Raw genomic sequence first — 16,548 nt, forward strand, 5'->3', positions numbered from 1 at the left:
TTCCTCTCCAGGACACTTACCAAACAGTATTGAATTATTATGTCTTACATTTTAGTCCCTTACTAGGTTGTGATTTCTATGCTAGATTGTATGTTACTTAAAGGTACGAACATACTTTCATAACATATTTCATCCCTTTAATTTTGTATCTCCTGTACCTAGCCCAGGGTCTGGCACGTAGCAGGTGCTTAATAAATGCTTGTTGATTAAGAACAGAGATCACATCTCATCAAAACTTTATGTCTCCCCCAGTGCCAAGCACAATGTTCATGTATGCAGTAGGTACTTAATAAATGTTAGTTTGATTAGGTTTGCCAGCCCAACGATGAATCCATTTTAGTAAAGTTTCATGACTGTACAAAAATGAAAGTCTTATGGAATATGTCCTAGTCAGATTTGATCTATGTTTGTTTGAAATGGGAGATCTTTAGCCTCCTGGACTGTTTTGGTCCAGTATTGATGTAGATGGAATAAAAAGAGTTGTGCTTTTGTTTGCATGTTGGTCCAGAGAAAGTGTTTTCTTCTTTTCCTTCCTTGCAGTGATTACACCTGGTCTGAAAGGAATGTTTCTTTGAAACATATTCTGCAGCACATTGAGGCAGCCCCGAACATCACTCATTATGCTCTAATTGGGATGCGGAAATGGTCTAGTAAAACTCGGAGAGAAGAGGTCCAAGAACCTTTCTCACGCTGTCATATCCATGACTTTATCATCCTCAATGTGGATCTGACACAGAATGTACAGTACAACCAGAATCGGTGAGTTACAGACATAAGAGGAAGCCAGATAGAGGCTTCACCTTGTCCTTGATGGTCATCTTTACAGTCTGCTTTTCTCTTATTGCTAACCATCTCATGATTCAGTGATAATGGTACCAATTACCTGAAGTATGCTTGGCTTCAGGAATGGAGGAATCCATAGGATTCTGAGAAGGAAGGTATTTTAGAGGTGATCTGAATCCATTGCTCTTTTGATAATATCTCTCTTTTTTCTTCCAATCTCTAGAATCAATTTAACCTTAGAGATACTATTATTTATTCTCATAAATCTGCTGTTAGGTTAAAAACCGAAGGAAAAAGAATATTTACTAGGCACCCACTATATGAAAGGAATTATGTTAAGCTTTAGGGACACTCTGGGATCACTCCAGTTCTCTGATCATTTTAACGGCACTCTGCTGCTTACTATATAAAGCCCAAACTGCTTAGGGACTTATTCAAGTCCTTCCACAAGGCCTTGTCTTCCTGCTTTTCCACTCTCCACTGTTTTCAGCCACGTACAGGGCAACTAGACTCAGAATTATCCTTGGAATATGAGCCAGATTTTCCCATCCCTACACTTTTGCTGGCCCTATTTGTTATGCAGGGAATTCTTCCATCTTTCCCATCTCTGCCTTTTGATGTGCAGCCCCTCATTTGAGGTACTGTTTTGTCAGAAAGAGTGCTGGGCTTGAAGTCAGAAGACCTGGGTTTTGAATTCTGACTTTGAGGTTTATGAGTTGTGTAAGACATTTCTTTAGTTTCCTCATTGGTAAATTGAGATGGTTGAGCTGGATGCTCTCTAAGGTACATTCTAGCCCTGAAACATATCTTGTTATGTTGTTAATTAAGGTCCAGCGCAAGTGTCAACTTCTCCTGGAGCTTTTCCCACATCTCCTTCACAATGATCCCTGCTCCCAATGATGGCTGTTGGGGTTGGTCTGGGAGCAGGTCTGGTGGTCTAGGGCAGTGTTTCTTAAAATGTGCCCAAATTTGGCAGAAATAAAAGGTTTCTGAAAGCACAATGACCAAACATTAATTAAAAATCAAAGGTATAATGAATCCAAGATGTTTCTGTCAACACTTGCCCCTGTTGCCTTGGTTCTGAACACAAAGCATATGCACTTTGCACTATACATACCCTCAGGATGAGCAACTCCAATGGCAAACAGAAATGAGGTCAAAATGTTTAAGAAGCCCTGGTCTAGGGGACACTGCTGTTGGCTTCAGGGTCCTCTACTTACTCTGTCAAGATCTGGGAGCAGATGATGGACAGTATTGTCATGGTGGTTTGGCCTGACATGAGCTGCCCCTCCTCTCACTCCTTTAGGGTGCCTTGCTGCTTTGGGTAGGCTGGGTTACCTGTCCTGTAAGTGGCAGTTGGTGGGGATGTCTGGCCACTTCTCCAAAGGAGTTAGCACACTGGATACTGGCTATGAGTGTTGGATTGGAGGCAGGACTGATAGTTGAGGGAGTTGGAGATGCTGCCATTCTCAGTAGGACCCTTATGCTTATCTGACATTAAAATATAAACCGCTTGGAAGCATGGACTATCTTTTCTATTTGTGTCACTATAGCAGTTTTATATTTTATATAAATCTTTTCATGGTGACTTCAATATTAATTGATTTCCTTCTTTTATGATCTTAGTACTGCATAATTTAGCACCAAATGATGTGGTCTTATTTTTATTTTTTGATATGGATCTATTATTTTAATGGTTTGAGGAACACCATGTGGAAATTCTTTCCTGCTAAGAGATTTGCCTGGAGCATTGAGATATTAAGCCACTTGTCCATGATCCCAGGCCTTAAAAACAAGCTCCACCATGATGATGCCTCTCACGGTAGTCTCATATTGCTATTTGACTGTTTCATTTGTACTAGTGCTTTCTCTTTAGCTTGCTGTTAGAGGAAATGATTTCTGCCTCCACGGGCCATGTCTTGCCTATATGATGAGGCTGCTTAGCCTTTCATTACTTATGTTATCATCTGTCAAGAAGTGTTAATGATATTTACAGTACTTTCCTCATAGAATTGTGGTGAGAAAAGCACTACGTAGGTCTTAAAATGGTATAAAAGCGAGTTGTTATATCTTTCCCTGTGTCTAACGTAGTGCTGAGCACATAATAGATTCCTCATAAGTAAATATCTATGTGTGTATACGTATGTGTGTAGATCATATATGTATGTATATGTGTGTGTATGTATTTCACATTTCATTGATCAAATGGTGTTTAATTATAAGTGTACTGACTGAATTTTCTTCCCTCTCTGCTTAGATTCACCTGTGATGATGTCGACTTCAACCTGCGAGCGCACAGCGCTGGCCTCCTTTTGTGTCGATTTAATCGCTTCAGCGTCATGAAGAAGCAGATCGCTGTTGGTGGCCACAGGTCCTTCCACATCAAATCCAAGGTGAGTGAGGAAACAGCTGCTGTGTAGTTGGGTTGCTTGGAGTGCCTTGGGATGAGCCCTGCACATGAGGTCCAACTTAGCAGTTGACTTCATGTGTCACTTAAATTCTTGGAGTCTCATTGTCCTCATTTGTAATATGGTGATTATAATGTGCACCCTGCCTATCTCACAGGGCTGTTAGGATCAAATGGATGGTATATGTGTTGGCACTGGAACAAAACTAAGTTGTTATAGAAACGTGAATTATTTGTATAGAAATATAACAGAGTGTCATATATTATCATATAGAAACTAGAATCACATTCTGCTAAAGTCTCAGGTGCATTCTTAGGTGCCTCACAATCGGGATGTAGGTGCTTTTGGGTTTTGGAAGACTTTCTTGGCAGGGAAGAAGCTTTGACATATCTTGCCACATTGGAGAGGCTTGTAGGATTTCAGAGGTGGTGAGCTTAAAGACATATAGTCTTTTGTCTGTGGGCAACCTAGCTAAGCTCAGGCAGAGCCATAATTAGAAGGCTGGCCACTCATAAGCAGTGAATTGTTTTAGCCACAACGGTTGACCAAGACATCTGCTAAGGCATAAAGTGTTTATGGTCTGCATAAGTGGAAGGAGAGACCTTACCAATGATTCAATGGATCTCTAACAATGGTAATGATGATAATGCACTCTGAGGCTTATATAGCTCTTAACAAGTGATAGCATTGGTATTTACCTCCTTGTCAGATGGAAAGAAGAATGACATTCATCATTTAAATGTAGGTACGGTTTGATTTTGGGATCAGGTTAACACGGTGTTCCAGTGTACACAATTATTCTAAGTCTTGTGAATTTAGTTTCCATTAGCTTCCAGAGAAAGATGCTTGAACAGTGGGATTTTGAGATATACTTCTGTGCATTTATTCTCAGATGGTAGACTTGCAAAAGCAAGGTGAGGTTTTAATAGGGCAAATCTTCTGAATTTAAAAAGTACTTTGTCAACCTTTTTTCTAGTGTTTTAGTCATTATTTCTGTATTAAGTAATGCTACTCAACCATTATCAACACTTTTTCAAAGACTTGCTGCTTTCATGTGGCAATGAAGACATTTTTTAACTGTATTGTATTTCTCATGCAAATTTACTTTTCAAAATACTGTTTGGGCCATGGGATTAAACATAGTATTAATGAAGATCATGTGCTAGGAATATAAATTGAACTTTCTACTGTATTTCTTTGTAGCGAATTCTCATTTCAACATATTGGTCACAGTGATGAAGAAACATATAACTATGCGGAGGGTCAGTGGATATATAGCTGCGATTAATTCACAAAATATTCCCAAGCAAGGTCTTCCTATGGATTCATTATTACCTTCTTAGTGACAGAAATTAAATTGATTTTCTCTGAAGTTGAAACCCAGAGTTACTGTAATTTAGGCAATCCAGACCCTTTCTTCCTTGGGATAGCAAGATGACCAGCATTGGGTCCACATGCCAAATAACCCAAGGCATTAGGTTAAATATTATTCTGAAAGCCATCATTCTTTTATAGGGAAGGGAGAGCAGGAAGACAAACTGCTAATGTAACATACGATTCTAAATGTAGGCTATGACTCCTAGGCCCAAAACTGGCCGGGGTCAAACCTGAGTGTAGTCCACATTTCCTGCCTTTCAAATCCAGTGAGTGGTAGTGATGATTGACTGTGGGGAAGTTAGGACAAAGCGGGTAGTAACAAGTGCTGAAGCTGGAGAACAGTAATAGTACAAAGGAATAAAACAAATCATTTCACAGTAAACTTGTATTTAAATGGTAATTTTGCATAATAATTTTTCAATGGATAAATATACTCTATTTAATAGCTTAAAATAATTTATATATAGATAATTAATATATTATAGATAATCATATTGATTTAATTATATACTATATCTAATACATAATTTATATGCGTAGCTAACTTGTAATGTATATAACATTTATATATATGAATAATGTATGCAATAAAATAAATAATTTATAAAGGAACTGAGAAACCCATTTTAGCTAGCCAATATTTTGTCTTCTTGACAAGCAAAGAGATGTGACAGTCAAAATCAACACCACAGAACGCAGATATAATTGTTAAATACTGGAGAACAAGGAATATACCTACTTTGTCATCTTTGTAAAAGTTTTGAGAATGATACTTTGATATCAAGGATATCCTTGATAGAAATGAGAGAAACATGTTTTGATCTGGGTTTACGGCCAAGATAGCTCCCTTGATTTTGGCAAGGCATATTATATATTAGGCATTTCCTTAATCTATCACTATAGTCTATAGTCTTTCCTTGATCTAGCCTAGTCTTTACCTAATCTATTTAGTCAGAAATGGAAATGAGGTGAATTTAACATTTTTTTTCATAGCTTGCTTTTCCTGGTTCATTATGATCTTTGCTTCACTTTCTAAGGGCCCTCAAATTGACATTTTATAAAATTTTTACTAGATACCACATGCTCAAGTCTTAGGTTTTACTGAGAAAATAGAAACCATTAGACCTGGCCCAGTTCTTTTCCTTTACTCTATGTTTCAAAATCCTTTGGCAACATCCCCCTTTTCCCCCTCGTTTCTCTTTGTCTCTGACAAGGAGGTCACCTTTCTCATTACCAAGGCCACCCCCTCTTCCCATACTTCTAATCCCATGCTCTCCCGTCTTCTCTGGCAGATTTCCCTGATGCTCACTCCCTTTATCTCTCTTAATCTTCAGTTTCTCCTTTTCTGCCGTTTCTTTCCCTGTTGTCTACAAACATGCTCAAGTCTTCAATTCTTTATAAACTTTCCTTCGATTCTTTTGGATGCTCCAGTCAAGTTATTGTTCTACGTTTTTTCTTCCCTTTCCCCAAGCAAACTCCTTGAAAAAGCCATCTCTTCTCCCCTCTTCTCTTTGACTCTTCTCATTTTTTTTAGAGTAGCTTCTGATCTCATCTGTCAGCTGAAACTGTTCTCTTCAAAATTAACACTGATTTCTTAATTGCTGAAATGGAGGTCGTGTCTCAGTCTTCGTTCTTCTTGATCCCTCTACGTGTATTTGACACTTGACTACTTTTTCCTCTTAGATACTTCCTCCTCTCTGGGTTTTCATGACACTGCTCTTGATTCTTTTTCTATCTTGCTCTCTTTTGCAGGATCATCTATAACTTTCCTCTTTTCTCTGAGTGTACCCTAAAGTGGTCTTCTCTCTTTCTTCTCACTCACCTGATGACCTTATCAAATGATGTATGCTTAATTATTTCCTCTAGGCTGATGACTTTACTTTCATCCCTGGTCTTTGGTTCTGACCACTGCATCACCAATGGTCCACTGGATAGTTTGAAATATTGAATATCCCAGAGACATCTCAAACTCAAGATGTCCAAAACTGAGTTCATCTTGTCTCCCAAATCTGCTACTTTTCTGAATATTCTATAATTCTGTCAAGGGTGCTACTTCCTTTTAATCACTCATTTTTGTAAACTTGGCACCATCTTCTAGTCTGCATTCTCCTTTGCCCTCTGTATATCCACTTAGTGGCCAAATCTTGCCATCTCTACCTCCAAAGCATCTCCCACGTGTTCCATTCTTTTCATCCACTTGTTCAACATCCTGATTTACTTTCTCATTCCCACTTGTTACTTTTCCCAAGCTTATTCCATTGCCTAGAACATTCCTCAGCACAACCATCTCTTAGAATCACTGGCTTCCTTCAGAGCTCAGCTTCCATGCCATGCCAAGAAACCTATTCCTAGTCCCTCAGTGACTAGTGTCTTCCCCCTGTAATTACCTTGTATTTGTTTTGCAGGGTTTTTATGCTTATATAACAACAGTAACTAACATTTAGCTTTAAGGTTTGCAAAATACTTTCCATGTATGATCTTACATGATTCTCACCACAGCCCTTAAAGTTAGGTGCCATCACTATCATCCCTATTTTACATGTAAGAAAACTGAGGTCGAGAGAAATTAAATGAGTTACCCGGAGTCACATATCTAGTAAGTGTCTGAGGCTAAATTAAAACTCAGGACTTATAACTCCAAGTCTAACACTTTACTGCACCACCTATCTGCCTATATTATACATGTATGGGTTGTCTGCTCACTAAACGTAAGCTCCTCCAGAGCTAGAAGTATTTCATTGTTTTCCCTTTATCTCCAGCATTTTGGTATAAGTGCCTGGCATATAGTAGGTGCTTAATAAGTGCTTGTTGATTGTTTGAGTACTGCTGGTTTCCTTTATGTAAAGAAGGTAAAAGTGTATGTGATTTAGTTCCTCATTAGTAGGTTTACTGGACAAGTATCTCGAATTTAAGATACCGGTAGTTAAGTGAAAGTTTGTAGATTGTCTTAAAAACAGTTCTTTTTCAGTCCTCTTTTCTCCACCAAGAATCCAAAAGGGATTGTAGAAGCCTGAGAGCTATTTTGTAATTTTTTCTCAAGAAAGCCCTTGATCGATAAAGATTGTCCTCACGTAGCAAGCCAACCGCTAAAGTCATCAGTAAACCTCTTCCAATGTAATTTCCTGAAAAGTTAAGCCAAACAGTGTAAAAGAGTGATTTTAATCGATAATCCATGCACCCTTACAATCACGGAGTTTGCTGTTAGCTAAAATAAAATTGCCACATCTTTAATATGTTATTACTTACATCCTCTGTTGTATTTCACCTGTTTTGTTGTTGTTTGATGTTTTCATTTAAATAAGAGTTAAATTCTCGTCCTTTTACCTTTTTTCTTCATCACGTTATACAAGCTTCTACATATTGCTTTGACATCTCCATATCTTCGTATTGTTTCCTTATAGTCCAATAATATTCCAGCTATATTCATCTATCACAATTTGTCTGCCCATTCTTTCATTTGGCACATAGTTTGTTTCTTAACTTTTATAAATGGTGCTGTTGTGAATATTTTTGTACAGATGGATCTTTTCTCAGTGCCAATACACTCCTTGGGTGTATAAATCCAGTAGTGAGTTTGCTGGACCAAAGTGTTTGAGCAATTTTGACTTTTATTCCATAATTCTAAGTTTATTTGCATAACCGATCAATTCATATTACCACTAGCAATGGATAGGAGTGCCTGTTTTCGCAGCAATTCAACATCAAATATTCTTGTCTTTGCCATGTATCTTTTTTAACCTGATGCATTCTCTTGTGCTATTAAATTGTGTGAAACCCTCTCCCTATCCTCCTATGGTACAATGCTAAGCTTGAAGTCAAGGACTGTATCTTATTAATTTCTTTATCCTTCACATCTAGTATTGGGTTTTCTGTATACTTGGTTTCTTCATGTTTAAAATGAGGGGATTGGATTAAAATAGTATCTAAATGCATTATCAGCTCTAAATCCTGTGATCCTTATCCTAACAAATACAGAAAACCAAGTTTTAACTTGCCTGTTGCTTATTTTGTGTTTGTGTAGGTATCTGATAACCCAGTCTCCATTGCACCCTCTCAGTACATCTGTGCCCCAGATAGCAAGCACACTTTCCTTGCAGCTCCTGCTCAGCTTCTACTTGAAAAATTCCTACAATATCACAGCCATCGTTTTTTTCCTCTGTCACTGAAGAATTATGGCCACCCTGTGCTGTCTGTTGATTGTTACCTTAATCTGGGACCTCAGGTAATTTTTAAACAAGTGTTGAGTATTCAACTCATATGTTCAACAGTAGGGGAATGAATTTTTTTGACCGATTTTTAGGATGTAGGTTTGGAAGGGGCACTTCAATTTTCTACTTGAAGGAGGATAGATAGAACATTTATTAAGAGCTTACTATGTTCCAGAAACTGTGCTAAATACCTTCGGAGAGCTTGCATTATAATGGGGGAAGACAATCTCCGAAGGGGAGTGGGGAAAGGGTCTGGGCTGCTCCTACAGTGATGTGGTTTAGAAATGGCCTGGAAGTATAATAGAGACCTAGATCCCCAGCATGATAAGGCCAGAGATGGCTTATCAGAGTCCAGGCTTTAGAGATAGAGTTCAAGCTTCTGGTGGGGATGAGGTGGAGACATTGACTTGAGGAGAATTGGCATGGTGTGGTAATGGCCAGGAGCTGTGATAGAGGCCTTGTGAGAAAGGTAAAGCCAAAGCTGGCCTATTAGAATCCAGAATGGTTCAAGGGATAGAGTCCAACGTTCTAGTGAAACCAAGGGACTATGGTTTTAGTCCTGAAAGATTAATATGGTTTCACAAAAACAACATGGTGTCAGCCTAAATTCGAATTCTGGCTTTTTTACTGTTATAATCTTGGATAAGTCATTTAATCTCTCAGAGACTCAATTTCCTCATCTGTAAAAAGGGGATAAGTAAACTTGACCTATCTACTTCATAGGATTGTGGGAGAATATGCTTTGAAAACCTTTAAATCCTTTAAAATGTTATACAAATGTAAGATATTGTTATTCTGATCATGCTCTGTGTGTGTGTGTGTGTGTGTGTGTGTGTGTGTGTGTGTGCGCATGCTCACTAGATGCATGGTTGAACATCCTAAGGGAAATATCTTTTTTTTTTGGCCACCATCTGCTTCTTCGTTTGTCAGGTTGCTGTTTGTTATGTCAGCTCCAGGCCTCATTCTTCAAACATCAGCTGCTCAGATCTGCTGTTTAGTGGGCTCCTGTTATACCTCTGTGACTCCTTTGTGGTTGCTAGCTTTTTGAAAAAGTTTCATTTTCTCAAAGGTAAGTTACCTGAATGGTTGCACAAGCATAACGGTGCAGAAAAGGACTTTAGAGATCAGTTTGTTCAGCTGATCATTAAACGTCTGCTTTACTAAGCACTGGTGAGGTTACAAATACAAATCTACCATGGCCTCTTTTTGCAAGACTCTGACAGTCTGCAAGTGGGGATCTGTACATGTAGTAACAATAGTGATATAACAAATTGTAATTATAGATAGCAGAGGTGATTGATGTTGTTTTTGACCAATTTAAATGTCCTGATGCACTTTATAAGATTATGCAGCATGAATCTTTGTTGGAAGGAGTGCCTCCCAATACAGTGGACATAGGCTCTAGCCTTGACTGAGGCGAAGTTCTAGAAACTGCTTTGATTAGTCTTCAGAGAATGGGGCTGCATCCAAGATGACTGATGACTGAGCATTAAGGGGACAGACTCTTGGTCAGAAATTATGCATGATTACTCCCCTGCTACATAATACAGTAACTGTAATATAGAATAGAGGGTGCTAAGGTCACAGTACACATCCATAATGCTTTGGGAGGTTTGAGGAAGAAGAAAGGTCATTCCTTGAGGGATTCAGGAAAGGCTTTCTGAAGGAGATAGCCATCGAGTAGGAAAGGGAAGCCTTGAAGAATGCGTAGAAGTAGAAGGATATATAGGTGATAAAGGTGCATAGGTGTATGTATGCATAAGTGTATGTGCCTGTATCTATCAATAACACACCTAGGTTGGCATGTGTTGCATGTGTATGTATGCACGTAGACACATACGTGTATGTACATGTACATATATACACACACATACACACATGTAAGTTTTACCTTGCTGTCTCTCTCGGGGTGGGGAGAGAGAGAAAGAGAGAGAGAGAGAGAGAGAGAGAGAGAGAGAGAGAGAGAGAGAGAGAGAGAGAGAGAGAAACAGGAGAGAGAGAGAGAGTGAGAGTGTAGAGACTCAGGAAGAACTGGGTTTTTAAGTCCAGCCTTTCACACACATAGGCTGTGTGACCCTGGGCAAGTTACTTAATCTCTTAGAGTTTTAGGTCCTCTAAGATTACATATTTTAGAGAAGTTTCTAACCAACACTTGTAGAGGTAGTGTCCTATCATGGGATTTCTTTATACTCTGTGGGTATATATGGTCAGGTAGACTGGGGGGATTGTGTAGACTTGTCCATGTTGTTCCCTCTTTCTTTCTCTTCCTAGTTCTCTTTCTACCTGCTACTTTTCTGCTTCCGTGCTATCTCCTATATCCAATCATTAGCACTTCTCCTAGCACCATAAGGATTACCATAAATTAAAGGATTTACAAATGTTATCATATGGGCTTGGACTTTTCACCCTTTTCATCTTGGCTGAATGAATCATTTTTAGTGATTGAAAACACATGGATCAGGTCACAATTGTCATTTTCACACATACTTGTTTCTCAGAATATAAGAAAAAAAATGGTGGACTTGGAGTCAGGAGACCTGGGTTTTTTAAAATCCTGACTCTGAGCCTTACTCGCTTCGTGATCTTGAGCGAGCAACTTAAACTCATGTCAGTAAGACTCGTATTATATATATACCTCCATGGGATTTTAAGGAAACATTTGTATGTAAATGATACGTAACCTCCTGTTACCACAATACAATAGGATTATTTTAAGCCTAACCTCTTTACTGCTTTAATTTAGAAAAAATGTTAGGAGTACAATCATAATTACTCTGAACTCCTATCTGGAAAAATTTCCAACATTTAATAAGCAGAACTATGGTTTTCTGTATTAATTTACATTTATATCTATCTATTTTTCTAGCCCTTGACATCTTTGTGGTTAAAGCAAAATTTAGGTTACTAGAAACTTTTGGTAAATAAAACAACAGATTATATTACAGTATGTGTTGATAGGTAGGCAAGGTGGAGTATAATACGGGGATGGGGAGAAGTCGGAAGAAGAATTGGCATTTTCTTGGAATTTCCCCTCAGTCCTTGAGAAAGGTGGTGGGTTAAGCCCCAGATTTCTGCTTTGAAATGCCTGTGGAGCTCATCACCGTCCCTGCTATTTTCCTTCTCTGGTAAAGCTCAGTCTTCTCCTCTCTTTCTTTTTGACTGGTTGCTCCTGGGCTGCTGGTTCTTTCCAGCTCAGCTCTGGATGTCCCCTTTCCTTACTTTCTTCTCTCCAGCCCTCAGAATCTCTCTGGTTCTGAGACAGATACTTCTTTTTTTTTTAACCTTTATATTTATTTTATTTTTAATTTCTGAAATAAAACATTTACCTAACATAGTAGAATTAAAAAAGATGATTGTACACAAAACTGTAAATCCATTATGTACAACTTACTATTCCTTTTAAACATATGATAAAGTTATGTAAATTTCTTTTTTTCTTTCCCCCAGAGATGGTTACCTTTAGATACAAGCATATATATGTGATATATATGTGTGTGTATATATATATATATATATATATATATATATACACACACACACACTTATGTGTGTTTGTATGTATGTATATGTGAAATTATTCTATACAACTATTTTTCAGTTCTTTCTCTGGATTCAGACAGTATTTTCCTTCCTATGTCTTTTGTAGTTAATTTGGGTATTTCTAATAGTCAAAGTGACTTAGTTGCTCAGTCATTCTTAAAACAGTATTGCTGTTACCGTGTACAGTGTTCTCTTGGTGTTCTGCTGTTTCATTCTTCATTATTTCATGAAAGCCTATCCATGTTTTTCTAAAATCATGGAGCTCATCATTTTTTGTAGCACAGTGGTATTTCATCACCATCATATACCACCCCTTGTTTAGCCATTCCCCAGTTGATAGGCATACCCACAATTTCTAGTTCTTTGCCAGTACAGAGAGAGAGCTGCTCTAAATATTTTAGAATTGATGAGCTGTCAAAGAATATGGACAGGCAGTTTTCCAATGAAGAAATCAAAACAATTCATAGTCATATGAAAAGATGCTCTAAATCATTATCAGTTAGAGAAATACAAATTAAAACAATTTTGAAATAATCATTTTATACCTATCAGATGGGATGAAATAGTTCAAGGTGAAAGCAACAAATGTTGGAGGGGATATGGAAAAATTGGGACATTAATTTACTGTTGGTGGAACTGTGAACTGATCTAACCATTTTGGAGAGCAATCTGGAATTTTACCCAAAGAGTTATGAAACTGCATATACCATTTGACCTGGCAATACCACTACTAGGTTTATTCCCAAAGATGATTAGGGAAAAAGGAAAAGAGCTTATATGTTATAAAATATTTATAGCAGCTCTCTTTGTGGTGATAGTTCTTTTTACACAAATCATGATCAAAGTCCCTCATCCGATGTCTTTTATTGATATGAGGAGAGTAGAGGCCTTGTTCATACTTAGTTTTAACTGACTTTATCATAAAATGCCCTTACCTAACAAAGCTTACAATCTAGTGGGTGAAGACAACATATGAAAGGAAGCTGAAAAGAGAAGGGGTGGAGGTGATGGAGTTCAGTCCATAGGAGTGTGGCCCAATAGGAAATGCAAAAATGTCTGACTGTGGAGCCCCTTCTAAATGGATGCTTTGGGAAGAATTGTTTGTTTCTCTCTCTAGACCACCAATAAAGGGGCAAAGTGTGCTGCTGAGGTATGAGTACCAAGGCTAAACCAATCTTGCAGGTTTCTTGCTAATGAGGTTCCTGGGAGCTACAGGGTTCATTCAAAACAGAAGCAGCGTACAAATGTGAAGCTGTTTTCTTATTTTTGTTGTTATTCTTTATTTTCCCCGTTTGTGTAGGTGCCACCTTGTGTGTGATCTGTCAGGATCGTAACTCGCTCCGTCAGACCGTTGTACGCCTGGAGTTGGAAGATGAGTGGCAATTCAGGCTTCGGGATGAGTTCCAGACAGCTAATGCCAAAGAAGACAGGCCACTTTTCTTCCTGACTGGGCGGCACATTTGAAAGAAACAACAGCCCCATTTTCTGAAAGAGCAGATACTTCAGAGAACCCTCCTGACAAGACGACTGAAAGAAACCATAGCACATCAGAGCTGAAAAAGGACTTTAGAACTTACCAAGTCCACTCCACCTATTTTTGTCGGTGGCAGGACCAGCAACCTAGGGGAGTTCAGTGATTTGTCCTTGAACAGTGAGTTATTGGCTGAGCTGGAAACCCAGGTCTTTGGAATGCTTACTTCACAGGGAAGCTTTCTGCAAAGGCAAGATCACCGTCAGTAGTGCCATACCTGTAGACCTACACAGAGAGCTCCAGAGCTGGAAGAGATCTTTGGAATCCAGTCTGTACCCCTCATTTTTATAGAGAGGTAAGCTGAGGCCCGGAGAGTAGAGGTTGAGGGAAGAGCCAGGAATGTATGAGCCAGGTCTCTAAACTCATTCACTGGTGCCCTCTGTACCACAACATACTGTTGAGACTACTGGGACATTTTGGGAACCATTCTTTAACAGAGTTTTGACAGTTCACCATGTTATCTATATGATTCCCTGACAGAAACTTGTAGTCACTTTTGAGTGACATTGTACGTTATTGGATATTTGTTTTTGAAGTGGAAACATCTTTACATGTGTAGGAGGACCAAGTATGAAGTATTCTTTTTCTGCCCATGTCACATTATAAGAACTATTTAGAAACAGTGTTGAAAATCACAAATCTCAGAGATAGAGGATACGTCTAAAAAGACAGCATTAGAATAAAAATTACACAATCCTGGAATGTTGGTAGTAGAAGGAACTCATTGCTATTTAGATCAATCAATTGATTGATCAGGAAGCATTTATTAAGGACTTTCTATGTGCCAGGTATTGTGCTAAGCACCGAAGATAAAAGGAAAGACAAAAACATGTTCTCTGCCTTCAAGAAACTCAAATTCTAAGGAGAGAGACAGCATGCAAGCAACTATATACGTATTTCATACATACAGTGCAAATGGGAGGTAATCTCAGAGGGGAAGGCACTAGGGAGAGGAAAAAGGATATTAGATTGTCTGAGTTTTTTGTAACTGTAGAAACCAGAGCAAGGTGCCAATCTAGCCACTTATTGAATACATTCAAGCACATGATTTAATTTCTTTTAAAAATATTTTATTAATGGCTTTTCCTTCTTTGTGCCAAACATTTCCCAATATACCCCACCACCATCGAATTCTTCCTTTCTAACAACAACAAAAAAAACAATTATGCAAAACCAGTGGACAAAATCAGATAGTAGTTGCCCCTGTGGTCCCTCACCTCTCTGCTGAGAGGAGAGGAGTGAACTTTATCTTCTGTCATATGGTTTAATTTCCTAACAAAGTCTATTCTCCAGCTGGAATTGAATTTTCTGTAGGAGAACAACTCAGAGGACAATCTCTTGCCAAGAGTGAAAATGAAAGAACATGTCCTTCAAGTGCTGTTAGGTGAAATGTGTTCTAGGGAGGAAATTATATCGTGGATCTCTGAGGGTCCTTTAGAAACAAAAATTGATTTACAGAAAAGTGAGAATGGAATTGTTCAGTCCACTCAAAAAAGAACAACCCAGAAATGATGGATTGGAACAGGGCCTGTGATCATTTGTTTACTAAAAAGCTTATTTTCAAACTCTTCATTAAGGCTTGCCTTTGCTGGGGGGTAAAGTGTATCACTTGAAGTATTTGCATAAATTAAGGACTTCCAGCAGCCTAAGTACATTGTGAGTGGGAGCAAAAGGGTGCAAGTTATGACCAGATTCCAGAAGGGACTGACGCTTGAGGAAGCATTTGAGTCAAACATCCCCTTTTAGATGGCATTGAAACATACTAATGGAAAGTGGAAGCTTTTGCCTGGCCTGAACTTGAAGACATTACGTGAGAAGTAATGGAACTAAGAAGAAATAGCTTTGAAAGATGGTGCCAAAGATTGTATGTTGATTTTTCTTTTTCCCCTTAAGAAAGAAAAAAACCAACCTCAAAACTTGTGAGTGTGGAAGATTTGGGTTGATGTTTACAAAATTATTTTATTAGTAAATGGTAACCTTGTATATTTCATTATTCCTATTTTGGAATGAAACTTTACTTTCTGTAGTTTTATTTGTCTTTTGTAAATAGTATTTCCTGTGCAGTTTTCCCTTACATTGTATTAGTTAATTTAAACTTTTAAAAGGTCTTAATATTCATGTTGGTTCCAGCCTTTATAAATAAAACTTGGCAATTTACTTATTGGTTTCTGCTTATTTGCACAGTTATGAAATTCCAGGCATCCTGAATTACTATTGATGTAAAAATATTCATTACAGACTCCAGCAGCTTGACCTTTTGATGCAAATGGGAAAGTTTTTCATCAGGACTTTGGTTACTTGTGGGCATCCAACTTAAAAAGATGTGGGGGCATTTTTGTCTAATGAACTAGCTATAACCGAAGGGTTTTTTGTTATGGGATTCAGAACTCATCTTCTGATCTTCTAGGCCTTTTGTCACTTTTTTCCTGCCCTGTCTCTTTTCTTATTTTCATTTATTATGTTTTTCCTTACGTGAGACCAGAGGAGGCAGCTGTGACATGCTGAAAGAGAAATAAAATTGGAGTCAAGACTTATCTATATCTTTATCAGGATGATTATACCTGACAGGGTCTATACAACACTTTTCTCCCATAGTCATCTATCTTTTTGTAACTAGCAGGAAGTATATGTGTTGTCAGGAACTACAATTATTCATTAGTTACTGGGAATTTGACTTCTCTGTATTTTCCTTTTCATGTAC

At 38.1% G+C, this 16,548-nt stretch overlaps 1 protein-coding gene across 13 annotated transcripts in view; it reads left to right on the forward strand.

Annotated features, from left to right (window-relative positions):
* GREB1 (growth regulating estrogen receptor binding 1) overlaps positions 1-16,001 on the forward strand; it is a 215,748-nt gene extending 199,747 nt beyond the window's left edge. For all 13 annotated transcript variants that reach the window (XM_072635234.1, XM_072635241.1, XM_072635233.1 and 10 more), the window contains 5 exons: positions 541-759; positions 3,041-3,176; positions 8,590-8,790; positions 9,707-9,845; positions 13,617-16,001. In XM_072635234.1, coding sequence (XP_072491335.1) covers positions 541-759; positions 3,041-3,176; positions 8,590-8,790; positions 9,707-9,845; positions 13,617-13,780 — 859 coding nt within the window. In that variant the 3' untranslated portion in view covers positions 13,781-16,001. The remainder of the gene's footprint in view (positions 1-540; positions 760-3,040; positions 3,177-8,589; positions 8,791-9,706; positions 9,846-13,616) is intronic.
* The last annotated feature ends 547 nt before the right edge of the window (positions 16,002-16,548 follow it).

This window comes from Notamacropus eugenii, chromosome 1 (assembly GCF_028372415.1).
Source record: "Notamacropus eugenii isolate mMacEug1 chromosome 1, mMacEug1.pri_v2, whole genome shotgun sequence".
In the NCBI taxonomy this organism is placed as follows: Eukaryota; Metazoa; Chordata; class Mammalia; order Diprotodontia; family Macropodidae; genus Notamacropus; species Notamacropus eugenii.